At 32.9% G+C, this 14,334-nt stretch overlaps 2 protein-coding genes across 8 annotated transcripts; both read left to right on the top strand.

Annotated features, from left to right (window-relative positions):
- The first annotated feature begins 335 nt into the window (after positions 1–335).
- Positions 336–4,169, top strand: LOC135121093 (uncharacterized). 3 transcript variants are annotated; one of them, XM_064045420.1, is made up of 14 exons: positions 336–404; positions 459–524; positions 607–665; positions 729–804; positions 1,163–1,227; positions 2,397–2,490; positions 2,736–2,794; positions 2,903–2,981; positions 3,032–3,133; positions 3,391–3,448; positions 3,503–3,576; positions 3,623–3,705; positions 3,766–3,850; positions 4,019–4,169. In XM_064045420.1, the coding sequence occupies exons 1-14, from the start codon at positions 375–377 to the stop codon at positions 4,166–4,168; spliced, it is 1,080 nt and encodes a 359-aa protein (XP_063901490.1). In that variant the 5' UTR covers positions 336–374; the 3' UTR covers position 4,169. The 3 variants fall into 3 exon arrangements, with proteins under 3 accessions (XP_063901490.1, XP_063901491.1, XP_063901492.1); XM_064045421.1 differs by lacking the exons at positions 3,623–3,705; positions 4,019–4,169 and having other exon boundaries at positions 3,746–3,843; XM_064045422.1 differs by lacking the exons at positions 3,766–3,850; positions 4,019–4,169 and having other exon boundaries at positions 3,633–3,691.
- A 5,473-nt stretch (positions 4,170–9,642) lies between these two features.
- Positions 9,643–11,829, top strand: LOC135121092 (STE20-related kinase adapter protein alpha-like). Of its 5 annotated transcripts, none has more exons than XM_064045416.1 (11): positions 9,643–9,751; positions 9,893–9,939; positions 10,008–10,057; positions 10,114–10,229; positions 10,301–10,409; positions 10,462–10,585; positions 10,638–10,908; positions 10,961–11,091; positions 11,157–11,319; positions 11,380–11,579; positions 11,757–11,829. In XM_064045416.1, exons 2-10 carry the CDS (start codon positions 9,911–9,913, stop codon positions 11,518–11,520), a joined length of 1,134 nt encoding a protein of 377 aa, XP_063901486.1. In that variant the 5' UTR covers positions 9,643–9,751; positions 9,893–9,910; the 3' UTR covers positions 11,521–11,579; positions 11,757–11,829. The 5 variants fall into 5 exon arrangements, with proteins under 5 accessions (XP_063901486.1, XP_063901487.1, XP_063901484.1 ...); XM_064045417.1 differs by having other exon boundaries at positions 11,157–11,308; XM_064045414.1 differs by having other exon boundaries at positions 11,157–11,579.
- The last annotated feature ends 2,505 nt before the right edge of the window (positions 11,830–14,334 follow it).

A 14,334-nucleotide genomic window follows, 5' to 3' on the forward strand; every position in this document is an offset into this window, starting at 1 on the left:
ATTAGTACGCATAAGCAGAATGGGAATGGGTATAAGTAAAATTACTTTTATTCGCTCTGTCAATTAATAGATATCTTGGAGAGATCGTACAAAGTATATGAGACCTATTAATATAAATATATTGATTCTGCCAATCTTGATACCTTGATAATAGTTTCCTAGGTTACTTAGGGCTGTGAGGCGAATATCATGGAATAAACTTAATATAGTTATTTGTTGAGGGTAAGAGATAATTCTGTACACCTTCCTGTTTCCTTAAGGGGACTTCTAACAGCCACCATTTAAAAATCGGCATCTCAACCAATGCCATATCTCTACTAAAGTTTACATTTCCTTAGCTGTCTCCCCTCCGCACAAGTAGTGGGCCTCCTTGAATGCCTACTACTTCACCGTCACTACGCAATGTATATTAAGCTCTTTGTGGTTTAATTTATGGGTTGCCATATATCTTTATTCAGATTTTAAGAATATCTGAAGAGATACGAGATCAGCAACCTTTGCTAAATCAACCAAATGACTTTTCTGTAATTTAAAAATTTAATAATGTTGACTTTCTTAATATTAATAAAATTTTGTTTTTAATATATACTAACGATCCCTGTAAAGATAAGAAAAGCTACTTTAGAAGAACAAGCTCTAATTAACGGGAAAGACTCCTTCCCAAGGTTCATCTAATATATTTTTAACATTATTGTTTATTCCTCTTCTACCACTCTTTACTATAACAGCCGACGCAGCTCTTTCGGAGTAAAAGCGTTAAGTAATAAAGATGCTTCAAAAATTGTCTCTGAGCAATGGGTTAAAGTAATTACTAGTAATTAGCTTTACAAAAACATATTATTATTATGATTTTATCACTATTATACACTTTTTGCACAAATTTATAAATTATTATTAAATTTTAGACTACAAAATTTTGTTAAAATTCTTTGTTTTAAAATTAAAATTTATATAAACAAATAGTTATCATACTTGCGTTTAATGCCTTTTGACCTCCTAATAATTTTTAACTTCAACTACTATAACTTTTAGTAATTTTCTCTTAACTTTAGTACTACTAAAGAGTTTTTGTTTTCTGGAGTGATTAATAATAGTTAGTATGCATAGTTATTAGAATCTATCATATTATAGTTGCGAGATTTAATTTTTTATAACTTCCTAGGAATGCCTTCATAACGCTGCAGCTGAGACGTTATTTGAAACTCTTGAAAATCTTACGCCTTCTTGGTAAATCTTTATTTTGCCATTAGTTGAAATTTAATTTTATAAATGTTTAAGTTTGTTGAAAGTTGTGTATATCTTAAATTTTGCTGTACTCGTTAATAAATACAAAATAGCAATTTTAAAATTAAAATTTTACCGATGGATTGTTTTCGTTTGTAGACTTTTTACTAACGCTCCTTTTTTAGTTTGGTTATTTTTTTTCTAAGTATTATTCTGGTCGCGCGCATTGGGAAATATTTATTTTATAAATTCTGCATATTCAAATTATAAAGGTTTTTTTTTATCGAGTGAAAAATAATTTATTTCCCATTTATATTGAATTCTTTGTTTGTGAGCGTGAAGTTTCCTATTATCATTGTAAAGCATTGAAATCTCTTTTACTTTCTTTCCTTTTATAAATTTATAGAAAGTTATTGTATTTTTTATACGCACATTCTTTGCATGACTTTAGATCAGTACTTCACGGGGGAAGTAAGAGATTTTTAAAAAAAATTTAATTGTGTAAAATTTTTCTAGTTAATCTTTTTTCAGCTATTGAAGTAGTTTTATTCAATTATATCTTTGAGAGAATTCGATCTCACTGTTTACTGCTGTCCTCTGTCGATTTAGAAATTCTGCTAGTATAAAAACTTTGATAATGGTAATAAGTAGAGTTATTCACCCTTCAGGGCACATGCTTAGATTAGAAGCTTTAAGAAATTTTTTATGCGTTTTATATGACTTTTCTAGAAAAGTTTATTACTAAAGTAAGAAAGTAATTTAAATTATCACAACTTAAATAATTAAAATTAATTTATAAAGTAATTTGATTATATAATTTTCTTTTAATTTTAATTTTATTCAAATTATATAGATGTCAATAGATTGTTTTAATTCCATGAAATTAATTATTGTAGTAGAATTTTTGACTAATAATATTTCAAATATTAATTATTAAAGTAGTTGTTAAACGTTAGTAGAGGAGTTTGTTATGTATAAATAATATTTATCACTTGTCTGTTTGGGCAAGTCATAACTTTATAAAATTAATTATTTTTTTTATTTTTAGAAATATTTTTATAAAATCATTTTTTAAAAAAAATTAATTAACACGAAATAATTAAATAGGGATTTTATATTTAGATTTTATAAGCAATCACTTTTTTATATAAAATTTAAAAATATAATTTTAGTGACTTTTCTGAAGTTGAAGAAACTGAATCCTTGAAAGCGCGGTTTCTTCGTTATCACGCTGAAGAGTGTGCGTTGTCTGAAGAATTGCTAGCAGTATCATTACTTTTGGCGATTTACTTGTCTTTCTTTTTTTTTTTTGCAAGGATTATTTTAATTTTCTAGTATTTACTACTACTAATTATTCATTCGGAGAGTCCATTTGGCTGTGCGTGTAATTTCAGTATTAATAGAGTTGGTGTATACTTTTGATTGGTCCGTTGCGAAGCGATACTGAAACCGAGTGGCCATAATAAAGATTGTGAAATTTGTATTAATTATGTTTTTTTTTTATAATCTAGTTGGAAGACGAACAGTTGTCGAGTGAAATTCTCCGCAAGAAAAGTTTATATGCTACAAAGTTAATATAAAACCTCATCTTTGCTTTCAAATTTTCTTTAAATAAGTTTTTTTTTATTTTTTTATGGGCTTCACTTTTTTTTTCTTGAAATTTATTACAAATTTGAAGGGATTTTAGCCTTTTACTGCAAGAAAAGGAAGAAGAATGCCGGAAACTTGAAGAAGAAATACAACTTTTACTTCATAAAGTTTCTTCTATATGACTTAGATTTATTATTATTACTGTTTATGTTTATAGTTAAATTCCGTGCCAGAAGCGGTACTTGTAGCGAACAGCGAGGCAGTTAGCGATCTTGATTTTTTTCCTGATAATAATAAAATAATTGCTTTAGAAAATTCGGTGAGTGGAAATTTTCTGAGATCCTCCCTTCATTAAATTTTAATTTCGAAGACATTTTATTATTAAAATTTTTATTATTTAGTTAGAAACTAATTATACTTTCAAATAAGTTTTCAAACTATTAATTTTACTGTTAATATTAACATATCAACTTATACAAAACTTTATATGAACTTGCGTTTTTTTAAAAAAATTGTATTAATACTTTATAATAAGTTAAGAACAATAGTAAATATACCGACTTTTTTTTTTTCAAGATTGCAGAATCGTCCTTGCGCTTGGAACAAACCAAACTTTTGTACGAGGAAACTAAAAGTTTTTAAAAAAAGTTTTTTATTTATAATTTATAAATAAATTTGATATCAACAGAATTGTGCTCTCCTCCGCTCCGGCCAGCTGACTTTCCCGACAATAAAGAAGTTTTATTTTCTGTCGAACAAAAGGTTGTATCTTTACTACAGTTATTCGATCATTTTTTAAATTCGATAGACTTTGTTAGAAAGTATAGAAAAAGAAGTTCAAGAGAAGTTATTATTGACAAATGCCGAAAAAAAGCTAAAACAGAAGTGGAGGTTGAACGGACTTTAATTAATTTTTTAATTTTTTCATTAGAATTTATTGCAATGCTAAAGAGAAGACACGTGCTCTCTTCTTGATGAAAACAGCGAACTTGATTTTGCAAAAGTCTTGAAGATTCTTGTGGAGAGCGACGGAGAGGTTGACCTTCTTTTTTTTTGTTCTACTCTCTATTGCGTCGCCCTTGATTTTAAATTTAATCTTGTTACCGTGCCTTAACGCTCGTTGCTGGATAGCTTATAATGATGTTGAGTTAATAAATATATCTGTAATTTAATATTTCACTAATAAAACTTTCAATTGTTTTAGATGGATTGGGAAATTCTTAAATCTGAAAGTAAAAATTGTTTTTCTGCAAATTGCGCCGTTTCTTTGCTATACGAACTCGTTGCTACGCGCTTATTAAAAATAGATAGAAAAAAGCAGCCGGCAAAAGTATCTATTGTTACTTTCGAATAAAATATACTTATACAAGGAATTGTTAAGCTTCAAGATTTGTAAGTATATACATTCAGTATGTAACGATCTACAACGAAAGCTTCTTCATTGCATCGCTTACAAACAACTCGTCACTCACCATAAATTTCTTCAGTGATTGCACAAAGTTAGGATTTTTTGCCGGCTACAAAAATTAACTAGAGTTTGCTACAAGTATCACTTGCGATTCAATTTTCCTTTCATTTCCGCATTAGTTATTATCGTACTTTAAGGGTAAAATAGAGGTGGTCATGTATAAAAAGCGGGTCGCCCTTTTTTTATGGGGTGACGGGTGAATTTTTTTCCTTCAAATTTGTTTAACCTCTTTTTCATCCAACTCCGTTATTTTTTCTGCATTTACTTTTAAGTAGAGGCCTGGAATATGACCATCAACCTGTTATGAGCAGGTTAGTAGTAGTGTATACACATAAGAGAATGTGCGTAAATAACTTGTGACTAGCTTAAGCAGAAAAGCACAACTAAAGTTCAGTTGAAAATAGCGGCGAAGGAATTAGTACACTGAAATAAAAAGGGTAGGCCTTCACGGTAGTCCCTTTATAAATTCTCCTGGCAGTTTGTAGAAAAAAACTCCAAAACCGAAAGCCATCCATACAAAGCATAGCTCCTTATAATTTCAATAAGCTTATCTAACGGGTTCTCTAATGTTGCATATCGAAAAGGTATTAAGGATTATCACCTCTGAATGTTAAAACGAGGCAAAGCAATTTAGGTTCTTTTTTAAGTTTTCTATGACATAATTTAATATTAGTGTCGATTTTTCAAGATTAGTCTTCAAGTACGATATATTATAGATAAAAAAGTGTAATATAGGTTTTTGTAAATATAAAAACCCTGTAATAATTTAATAATTTTTAAGCTGCATGAGGAGCACAACACCTAAAAAACTAACAAAAAGAAGAAAAATAAACGTGCGTACTTCCCACACCTTGCCTCAAGCGCCCAACCCTCACGTTACATACAGTTAATAATAAATATGTGGGAAAAGGGGTTAAATTGGGTTACAATTCTCACTAGCAGCCTTTGCATCCGCGACTCAGCACGTTAAGGTATTTAGTAAAAAATCATTTTACTTTCAAAAACATTTTTTTTTAGACTTATTGAATGTACTATTGTGATTTTGACCTAGCTACTATGATAACCGCTAGCTGTTTGTAAAAATCATTACAAAGATTAATAACTGAACTTGATTTACCAGCTTGCAACTACCCATAAGCTTCCAAAAGAGGGGCTTGTGTATCCTTGTGCTCTCCCTTCCTGCCCTGTATTGAAGACTACATTTTTGAGACGAAGAAAATAGTACTAAGTGGGATTAACAAAATTTCTTAAAAGCCTGAAAAAGATATTTTCGGAATAGTAATTTGCTTTGTACAACGAACGACCATATAACTTTTAAATAAAACGCTGTGATCTGAACTTCCATCTAAAGACTAATCTTATATTAACAAAGAAATAAGTACATAACCGTAACCTGGAAAGGTTATACGCTAGATTCGTAGACTTTTTTCCAAGTTCTTTTTTTAAGTCCTAAGTCCCTACTTTTTACCTTAATAACTCCTTCCTCCTTCCTTGCCTGGCCTTTGTCAATAAGGCACTTTATATCTACATAGAAGTCTACGATCTCTAGCTCGTACAAATATTTTCCCTTGCGGTTATCAAAAGCTGTAAGTAGATTGATTGTCAGTGTGCGCTTTTATTGAGTTTTTAGTAAGAACTTTCGTTTAGTGATTCTCAAACCATTTAGTGGACCTTAGAGAAGCTTCTAATGCACCGTGCACTCCTTTCTTCGTAGCAAGCATAGTTCGCTTTTTGAATATTTAAACAGTTGGCTCCTAGTTTAATAAACTACTCCAAAACGAGTTAATGGTAGAAATTTCACTACAAGACCCTTAATAGCTCAAAACTTGCTCTCAGTATTGATCAATTGCCGTTAGGTGTTGGGCTAGTTAACTGAATGTAAGCGCTTTATTAGCCCTTCTTCCGTTTGACAAGTAGTAAGGCGAGCCGATTATATATATGTAAGACGAGTAAAAGTTATTTTACTTTGCATGCTTAACCCACTAGTGACCTTAAGGCCTAATGATCCTTAACCGCTATTCATTCTATAGTCCTTATATACTTTGTCAATTATGAGGTGTAGTCCAAATTATATATAGTCAGCATTCTCGGTAATACGTAACCCATTTAAACTTATTCTTCATTCTTTATATTTATAAACCATAGTTAATTTTCTTAGCTTTTGGTATTGCTATGATACACGGCGCACTAATTAATACAAAAAAGCGGTGAAAGCACTTAAATTTTTTTTAGCGCTGGCATAGACGACTCCCGTACCTAAGAATCTTAAGAGCTTAACCTGTTAATCACACATTTAAAGGGTAGGGGAGTAAGTCTGTAGCAATGCTCTTCTTTTAAAATGCTGGGAGGCAAAGGCAACAGTTTCGAATCGGACTTCCTTTCTCTAATTAGACCCCAGATCTTACTCTCTCCCCCTCTTTCGCTTATTAGTCAGCACTGCTTGTTTATTCTCTAACCTCCGCCGACAGATATAAACTGTCTTAGACTGATTAATCTACCTTTTCTCATCTGAGAAAATCAAAGTTATTCTTCCACTTTAAAAATAATAAATTTAATGTTAAGGTATAAAAAAATCGCCGCCTACCGCTATTGCTACAAAAAGATATTATTGTTATAACAAAGTCAATAATTGGTAAAGTTATCTAAAGTAGAATACTATGTTACCTTAAAGTTATAATTATTATATTAAAAAGGGGACAACGTATTTTTGATCTTTTGTACCTAGTATAATTATTTAAATTATAAGAGACTGCAGGGTATAACAAATTTTTTACTTTAAGAACTAGCTTCTTCAAATCACTTTATAACTGTACAAGTAAGATTACAGTAAAATTGCAAAATACCAGGTACACCCGTAAACATAAAGAGAAAAATTCTTTTGTATAAGTTGTAGTTTGCTAATAATGGTAATAAAAGAGTAGAACCAAGCAACCAAAACTTTATAAATAATAGGTCTGATCGCCATATTATAATAAAGCAGTTTTATAATTTGAAACTAAGCTTGCTTCTATACGCAACGAAAGGTAACGTCACTTCACTCCTATGAAGATGGCTGGGCAGTGTGTGAAAGAATAAAAATCAATTAGAAAATGAACGTATACACTTTACTAAATATGAAACAATAAAAGGGGCAAACGGACGGTTAGACTAAAAAAACACAAACAAACAAAAGGATCACCAGAAAATGATAAAACAGATCACACGAGAATACAGAACAGAATTCCAAAACAAGTAAGGGGCTCCCAGACCACGAAGATAATAAACATAACATAGGTTTCTCTTCGGGCGTGTAAACGGTGGTGTATACTTGTATATAATGGACTAAGCATGGTGCACTAATTTGAGTGCTGTGAGGGAGCGTAACCTAGGAGGGACGGGGCTGGGTATTACAGCGCCTTCTGCAGATAAAAGGGCACAAGGCATGTAAAAGTTCTAATTCGTGGCCATTTAGATGAGTGAGCTTCCAGTGAGTCTTTTATCGATTATTAGCCCAAAATACTTAAATTTGGTTACTTAGGGGAAATATTAAACTCGTTTATAATATCTAGTAAAACTAAGTAAAGTATTTACTTGGTTGTTTTTTAGACTTCTAAGCTACTTACTAACTTTGACTAAAACGTCCTCTATACTAAAACTATTAACTTTATAATATTGCTGGACCTCTCGACCAACGTAAAATTACAATAATAAGAGGCGGTAAAAACGAAAAAAATAAGAAAGATGGAGTCATGAAGATGGGCTAGCCGCATATGCTTTATTAATATATATATATATATATATATTACTATACATATTAATGCAATTAATTTAAAAGCTACCTTATAATCAATATATAGTTACCCTCAATTATTTAAACTTTAGACGCGTTCTATAAGGTGAAAATTCTTAACAAATCTTCTTATTGCTCTACTCTTTAAAAATTTACGACTCAGCATACGTTTAAGCGTCAGAGAGGCTACCAAACGGTTGTGACATCGTCATATTGGTCCGTACAACCGGTACATAAAAGTGTTGTTTAGCATCACTCATTATGGAAGCCTCTCAGTTGTGCAAGGGTTTAGTAGGAAAAATTACAAAGATAGAGAAGAACCCTAAAAACGTATAAGTAAGTCTCGGTCCTGGGACATCTTATATAACACTTATACCAGGTCTAAAAACATCGCAGCAGTAAATTTTATTAGGTGTTGATTTTACTGGTCTTAAGTTTCGAAAACTAAGGTATCAGAAACATTATAGTAACACAGGTATACCGTGGGCTATAAGCTGCTGTAATTTAAAGTTATTAAAAAACTAAGACACGTCATTATTTTATTTAATAAGTTTAAAGACCCCTAAAGAAGCAAAACAAAAAACAAAATTAATAAAAAGAGACAAGTCGGGTGCTAGTCAACCCCTTCACATAGCGTTTTGCCCTCGTGGATACATCCGTAAGGACGTGGAGGCCTGTTCTGTAGCCCTCAAAAGCAGATGAATCGTAAATGCATTGAAAGACAGGGATTACATAAACGCTTTCCCGCTGCCATACTAATGCAAGAGGGTATACTTGAGCTTACATTTTTCAAGTTTTGAGATAGAAATAACTTTCCTTTTTTACAACGCCTCGAAAAGTTATGACTTTTTTAATAGTTATTTAACTCCATTATATAAATGACGGCTTTTAGTGGAAATCTTTTAAGCAAATATGGCGGCAGGGCCCTGAGTATTTTTAATTTTAGGTCGAGGTATCATCTTATTGCTTGTGTGCACAGTGGGAAGATAGCCATCACGATTTGGCGTTTCGCTATTGTTAAAAGTAAAAATGACCACCTTTCAGATTCAAAGATGGTGTGGTTTCTTCTATGAAATATTTTTATTATTGTGGCATTGCATTTATAAAGTTGACCACTGAAAGTGTAATAACAAGTTCTTAATTGGGTTAACAAACTTCGGATAATACTTGAGCTTCCACGCAGACTATTTCCCGATAACAAGGGTTCCACACTTATACGTACCGGTTTTCTGTATTAGCTGATACATTTTAATCAAAGATTATAATAAACTAAAAATTACCAGAATCTCAAAGTTTTTATTAAGTTCCTGTTTAAGCCGCTAAGCTTTTTTTTAGAGTTATTTTAACATCTAGTATGCCCTCATTAATTTTTGTAATACAAGCAAGGCCTTAAAGCGTTAGAAGTTTAAGGCTGCAAAATACATCTCAATTAAGACTACAGCTAGAGTAATATTTCGGTGACGGGGCCCTCTTAAAGTACTTAGGTAAGACTTAGGTTCCATGAGAAGATAAGATAATTTTTTAGTAAATTTAAAAAGAGGATTAGAGATAAGATTTTGGGTGTACAACTCTTAATAAGACCTCATTCCCATCAAACTACATTAAAGCCTCGGGTATTTACTCCTCTTTGCGAAAGAGTTACCATTTAAAAAAAAAAGAGACTGAAGCAACTCTGTTAAAGGGACGCGTTCTTATAAAAGGTAATAATTTTATTGCAAATGACCAGTACCTTGGTCTATATAATATTTAATTTTGTTACTTCTTTTTTAAAATCGCTTGTCACCTTAAATAAAGGATTGATTGTTTTGTTTACTTCCCTTAATAAACTTACTTATTTAAAGACAAAGCTATGGAAGAAGATGTTACACCCTTGCAAAGAGAGACCAGTGTAAAATATATTTTGTGAAGAGCACGCACGCCTTTTTGTTACTACTCTTTTCTATGATTAACATTTAGCAGGACATTCACTTCAAATCCTCAAGATTATACCATAATTAATATTTTAGGTACTTATAACTTTTATTTAAGTTTTTTGCCCACCTTTGCACGTTATGAATATCAGGAAACAGGCAAGGCCCCACGGTGCTGTTTTTGTCTAAGCATCTCCAAACTGGTATTGTACTCACTATTAAGCGAACAGATCTTGATAACTTTCCCGACCTATACCAACACGCTAGAGTTTGTTTCCTATACATCTCTTTTGCCTTCTTTTTTAAAAATATTCATTTTCTCCATTTTCGCTCTATTAGAGGGATTTACACTTCGCTTCTCAATTTCGTCATCCTAATATATCAAGCTACCTTCACTCTTTTATTGCCGGTTCAAAGCTTTGGGTCATTATGAAACCCATGAATTTTGGTAGTTACATCTCTTTAAAATAACTATTTTTATTTTAGATACTTTTTTTCAGGCTCTGCCCAGCAACTACTGCAGAGTTGCGAAGGTACTGGTCTTAGGGAATCGGCTGTGGGCTACATCATGCACGAAGTATTACAGGGTTTGAAGTATCTTCACGCCCAAGGCATCCTCCATCGGTATTCCTGTCCCTTCCCATAAGAAACTTCCTCTTCTTCTCGCTTATGACAGACGCCTTCGAGCTTCCTCAGTACTACTGAATGTGGACGGGACTGTCCAACTTAGTGAATTGCAGGACGTGGCCCTTGTCACTTCCAGAAACCGCAGGAAAGCCCTACACGAGTACATCTGGAGGGACGTCGATGTGCCTTGGCTTGCTCCAGAAATACTGGCGCAGGACGAAGCCGGGTATAATGAGAAGGCAGACGTCTATTCGTTTGCGATTACACTGCTGGAACTGGTGCACAACTTTCCCCCATATTCTTCTCTGCCTTCCACAACAGTTATAAGGCTTTTTTAAAAGAAAAAGACTTTTAGTTATCTCTCTTTGGCAGGTCTACGTCATGAAGATGACTCGACATCTAACACTCCCTCCCCGCCACTACCTGGGGGACCCACCAAAGGGCCTCTCAAAAAAGTTCCGGCAGGTGGTATTAGCCTGCCTACAGCGAGATCCCACACGCCGGTCTGTTAGTTTTTCACAACAACCTCTCCCCCGCTTTGTATACTACTGCACCACTCTCAAAGTAGCCCCAGCACGGTGGAGCTGGTTGCTCACACCTTCTGGAAGCGTTACCGGGGAAATCCGAGCGCTCTTCGTTGTCTCTCGTGTAGAAAAGATTACCTTGTAAAACCCAAGGGACGCTGCAATAATTTGTTTCCCTCTAACAACGAAGTCGACGGTTTTCTTATCGTATATGTACAAGTAAAAATCAGGATTTACAAATTTAAGACGTTTTTCAATTTTATAAAGCTGCTGGCACATGGATATATGCGGAAGAAGATCGCGAGCCCATCCCTGAACGCTTTGAGTGGGATTTTGACTAAGTCGAAATACGCGTTAATAATTCACCTTATTCTCTGTGCTACATACAAGCAAGATTGTCTTTTTTGATAGACTGAAGAAACTCCACAAACTCCAAAAGCTGTGGCAAAGCTATAAAAATATAAAAAGTATTATTTATTACTATTGCCTTGTAGTACCTGTTAAAAATCATAAACGTTTGTTTATCTTTCCACTGGCTGCATAATACTACTTAAAAGTTATAAAGCAAAAGGATATAACTGTATTTAAGCAATAACAAAAACAATATTAAAATTGGCTAATTTGACTATTTATAATTAATAAAGGGCTGCGTTATATTTTCAATACTGGTTCACTACAAATTGAGGTTCTTCATTATACCCCTTACGTTGATATTCCCAAAGTTTACGTGAAAATTTACTCTATATTCCGCTGAATAAAAAATTCTCGAAACCCATAAAATAATTATTAAACTTTGCTGTACAGATTAACAGGTCGGTAAGCAATACTTAGCCGTAGAAATAAAGCAGGATAATCAATGAAAATTGACACATACATGAGTAAAAAAAAATTACTTCCTTAAGTAGGATAAAAGGCATATATATTTTTTTTTTGTAAATTTAATTACCCATTAGTTTATCGTAGAGCACTGATACTTCAGAAGCGGTATTATTTTAAGTTAAGTATTTTAGAATAAATTTGGTAAAAATAACACCTTTGTTAGTATGAGAGCAGGTTCAAAGACAGACAATCGTGAATTAGTGCTATCTTATAGCAGCTAAAATAGATTACTACGGTAGAGTACTTCTACATACTTGTTACCAAGTATATAGTAGATAGGCGCCACTCATATTTTAAACAGTAAAGTAGATATTAATAACTACATAATAATATAGTTTAGATTTACAAAGGCGCTAAAAACTTAGTTAATAGCGCTTAAGCGGCCTGAGCAACAAAACACTAACAGATTATATGTGTAAATCCATCATAGCGAGACCAAGAGATGTGGTCGCAAACTCAGCGGTCAAGAGCATTAAAGCGCACACCCAAGGTCGTGGGTTCGATTTTCATCGACGCGACCTCCTATTTGGTCTTAGAAGATTGCATGTTTAACTTCGCCCTATCGCCTCTCAATAGCGTGAACTATGCAGTGCACAACGTTCCTTACAACTACTTATTAATGCTTCGCTCTTGAACGGTTAGCCCTCAGCCGCATGCAACCGATGTTCTGAAATGGTTAAACATGTTTTGCTAAAAAAACTGTCCCAATAACTTAATGGGAAGACGTGTCTTGCGTAATAATATCTACTATTAATTTTAGGAATGATGCATACCGCCGAATACCCATCACCAAGTAGTTTCCAGGAACGGCTCGGGCCTTGTACCTTGAACCGCCTCTCTCGGATATGGTTTTTCTGGCTGTTTCCACCACACTAGACCGAGTTGAGGGAGTCCGAGCATGATATTTCTTTGCTTATTCAGGCCTTCGGGACAGTCAAGTTAATGCAACCTCCTTTGGGTGAGCGTTCGCGTTATCATATATATCAGATTAAGCAGTATATTAGGCCTCTTTAGTTAAGGTGGATGTTGTATATAAGGAAATAAAAAAAGTCGGATACAGAACCAAATAGTAAAAATGGTCATGAACTCTTAAGGGTCCTAGAAAAGACCCTTCTTCTTTTAAACTAAGGAAAGCATAAAGAGGAGAGCGAAATAAAGTAGAAACTGATTTGATTGTAAAACACTATTTCGTAGTAATGTTTAATTTTTGAGGGAATTATGCAAGAATTAAAAAAATTTTAATTAAGTGAACTAGTCGAATTCCCTGACCTTCACAGGAATATAAATTTATTTATTATTTCTTAATATACTCATTAGTCATTCTTTTCTACACTACGTCTCTTCTTTTCTCACACACTTTCCAGTCATTTTATAGTTATTTTACCGACCAATAATATAAGTCCTATATATATATTTTGGACACACCCACGTCTTTCTTTTTTACAAAGCTTCAAATACTGCTTAATCTAATTTTTTTGCGAAGTTACAGTCAAGATACAGTAGTCCGATTAGTTTAGCGTTCACCGTAGGATTGTGGGCTAGGTATCTTACAGTTTTTGTAAGGGACGTAAAATCCTAAGGACGAAAGACCCTTTGTCGGAGTTGGTGGGCGAAGGCCCAGATGCACCTGGTGTTGGAGCTAAATTACGTACTCATATCATTGGTAGCACCGATAGTTGTAGTAAGTTTAAAAGGCTCTTTAGGTTCGTGATCTAAGTTAAGAGTAGTCCCTTTCTTTTTATAAATAGTCTTTATCGCTAACTAATAATTTAACAGTCATGGTTTCTTATAATTTGACTTATGCATTTATTGGAGAATAAATCTTTTCTCCAACTTTCATTGGTTTTTTATCTTTTTACAGGCAAAAATATTTAATATGGTTGAAGTTATGTGTAGCTATACTTTTATCTAAAATTTTGAAATAACTAGCCTACTATACTTTAATATACTATAATATACTTTTTTAACATTTTAATGGTAGATTATCTACAAATACATATATATTTTTTTTTAATAGACTAAATTTACTTTGAACAAGCACAGGCTCTTATCTGTTTTGTTTCTTATGCCAGATATAACTTAACCGTAACCCCCAGCTACTTTGTGATCTATGAAATAGGTGTATTTTTTAAATCTGTTGGCATCAATAGCTAGTTGTTATAGAAGTATAAGCTTTAATCTTCATAATTAGCATACTGTTAATTGATTTTTAACTATGACCGCTTTTAATGTGAACCTATTATTTGGGTCTGTTTTCCAATGTTAGTGCATTAAGTATAATAAGTAGCTCAAGTGGCGCTTACTGTAGTTGATGATGTCTCCCTCAAATATTAGGCCTTTTAA

This window comes from Zophobas morio, unplaced genomic scaffold (genome assembly GCF_036711695.1).
Source record: "Zophobas morio isolate AGI-343-1 ecotype UQ-CSIRO unplaced genomic scaffold, CSIRO_AGI_Zmor_V1 ptg000487l, whole genome shotgun sequence".
Taxonomy (NCBI): domain Eukaryota; kingdom Metazoa; phylum Arthropoda; class Insecta; order Coleoptera; family Tenebrionidae; genus Zophobas; species Zophobas morio.

Excerpts from the sequence above, each read along its gene's own strand:
- LOC135121093 (XM_064045420.1), top strand. The coding sequence starts at position 375 with ATGCCTACTACTTCACCGTCACTACGCAAT. Across the intron at positions 666-728 it reads GGGAAAGACTCCTTCCCAAG|CCGACGCAGCTCTTTCGGAG; the intron begins GTTCATCTAATA and ends TTACTATAACAG. Across the intron at positions 2,795-2,902 it reads AAAAGTTTATATGCTACAAA|GGATTTTAGCCTTTTACTGC; the intron begins GTTAATATAAAA and ends ACAAATTTGAAG.
- LOC135121092 (XM_064045414.1), top strand. The coding sequence starts at position 9,911 with ATGTTACACCCTTGCAAAGAGAGACCAGT. Across the intron at positions 10,058-10,113 it reads TACCATAATTAATATTTTAG|GAAACAGGCAAGGCCCCACG; the intron begins GTACTTATAACT and ends TATGAATATCAG. Across the intron at positions 10,410-10,461 it reads TATGAAACCCATGAATTTTG|GCTCTGCCCAGCAACTACTG; the intron begins GTAGTTACATCT and ends ACTTTTTTTCAG.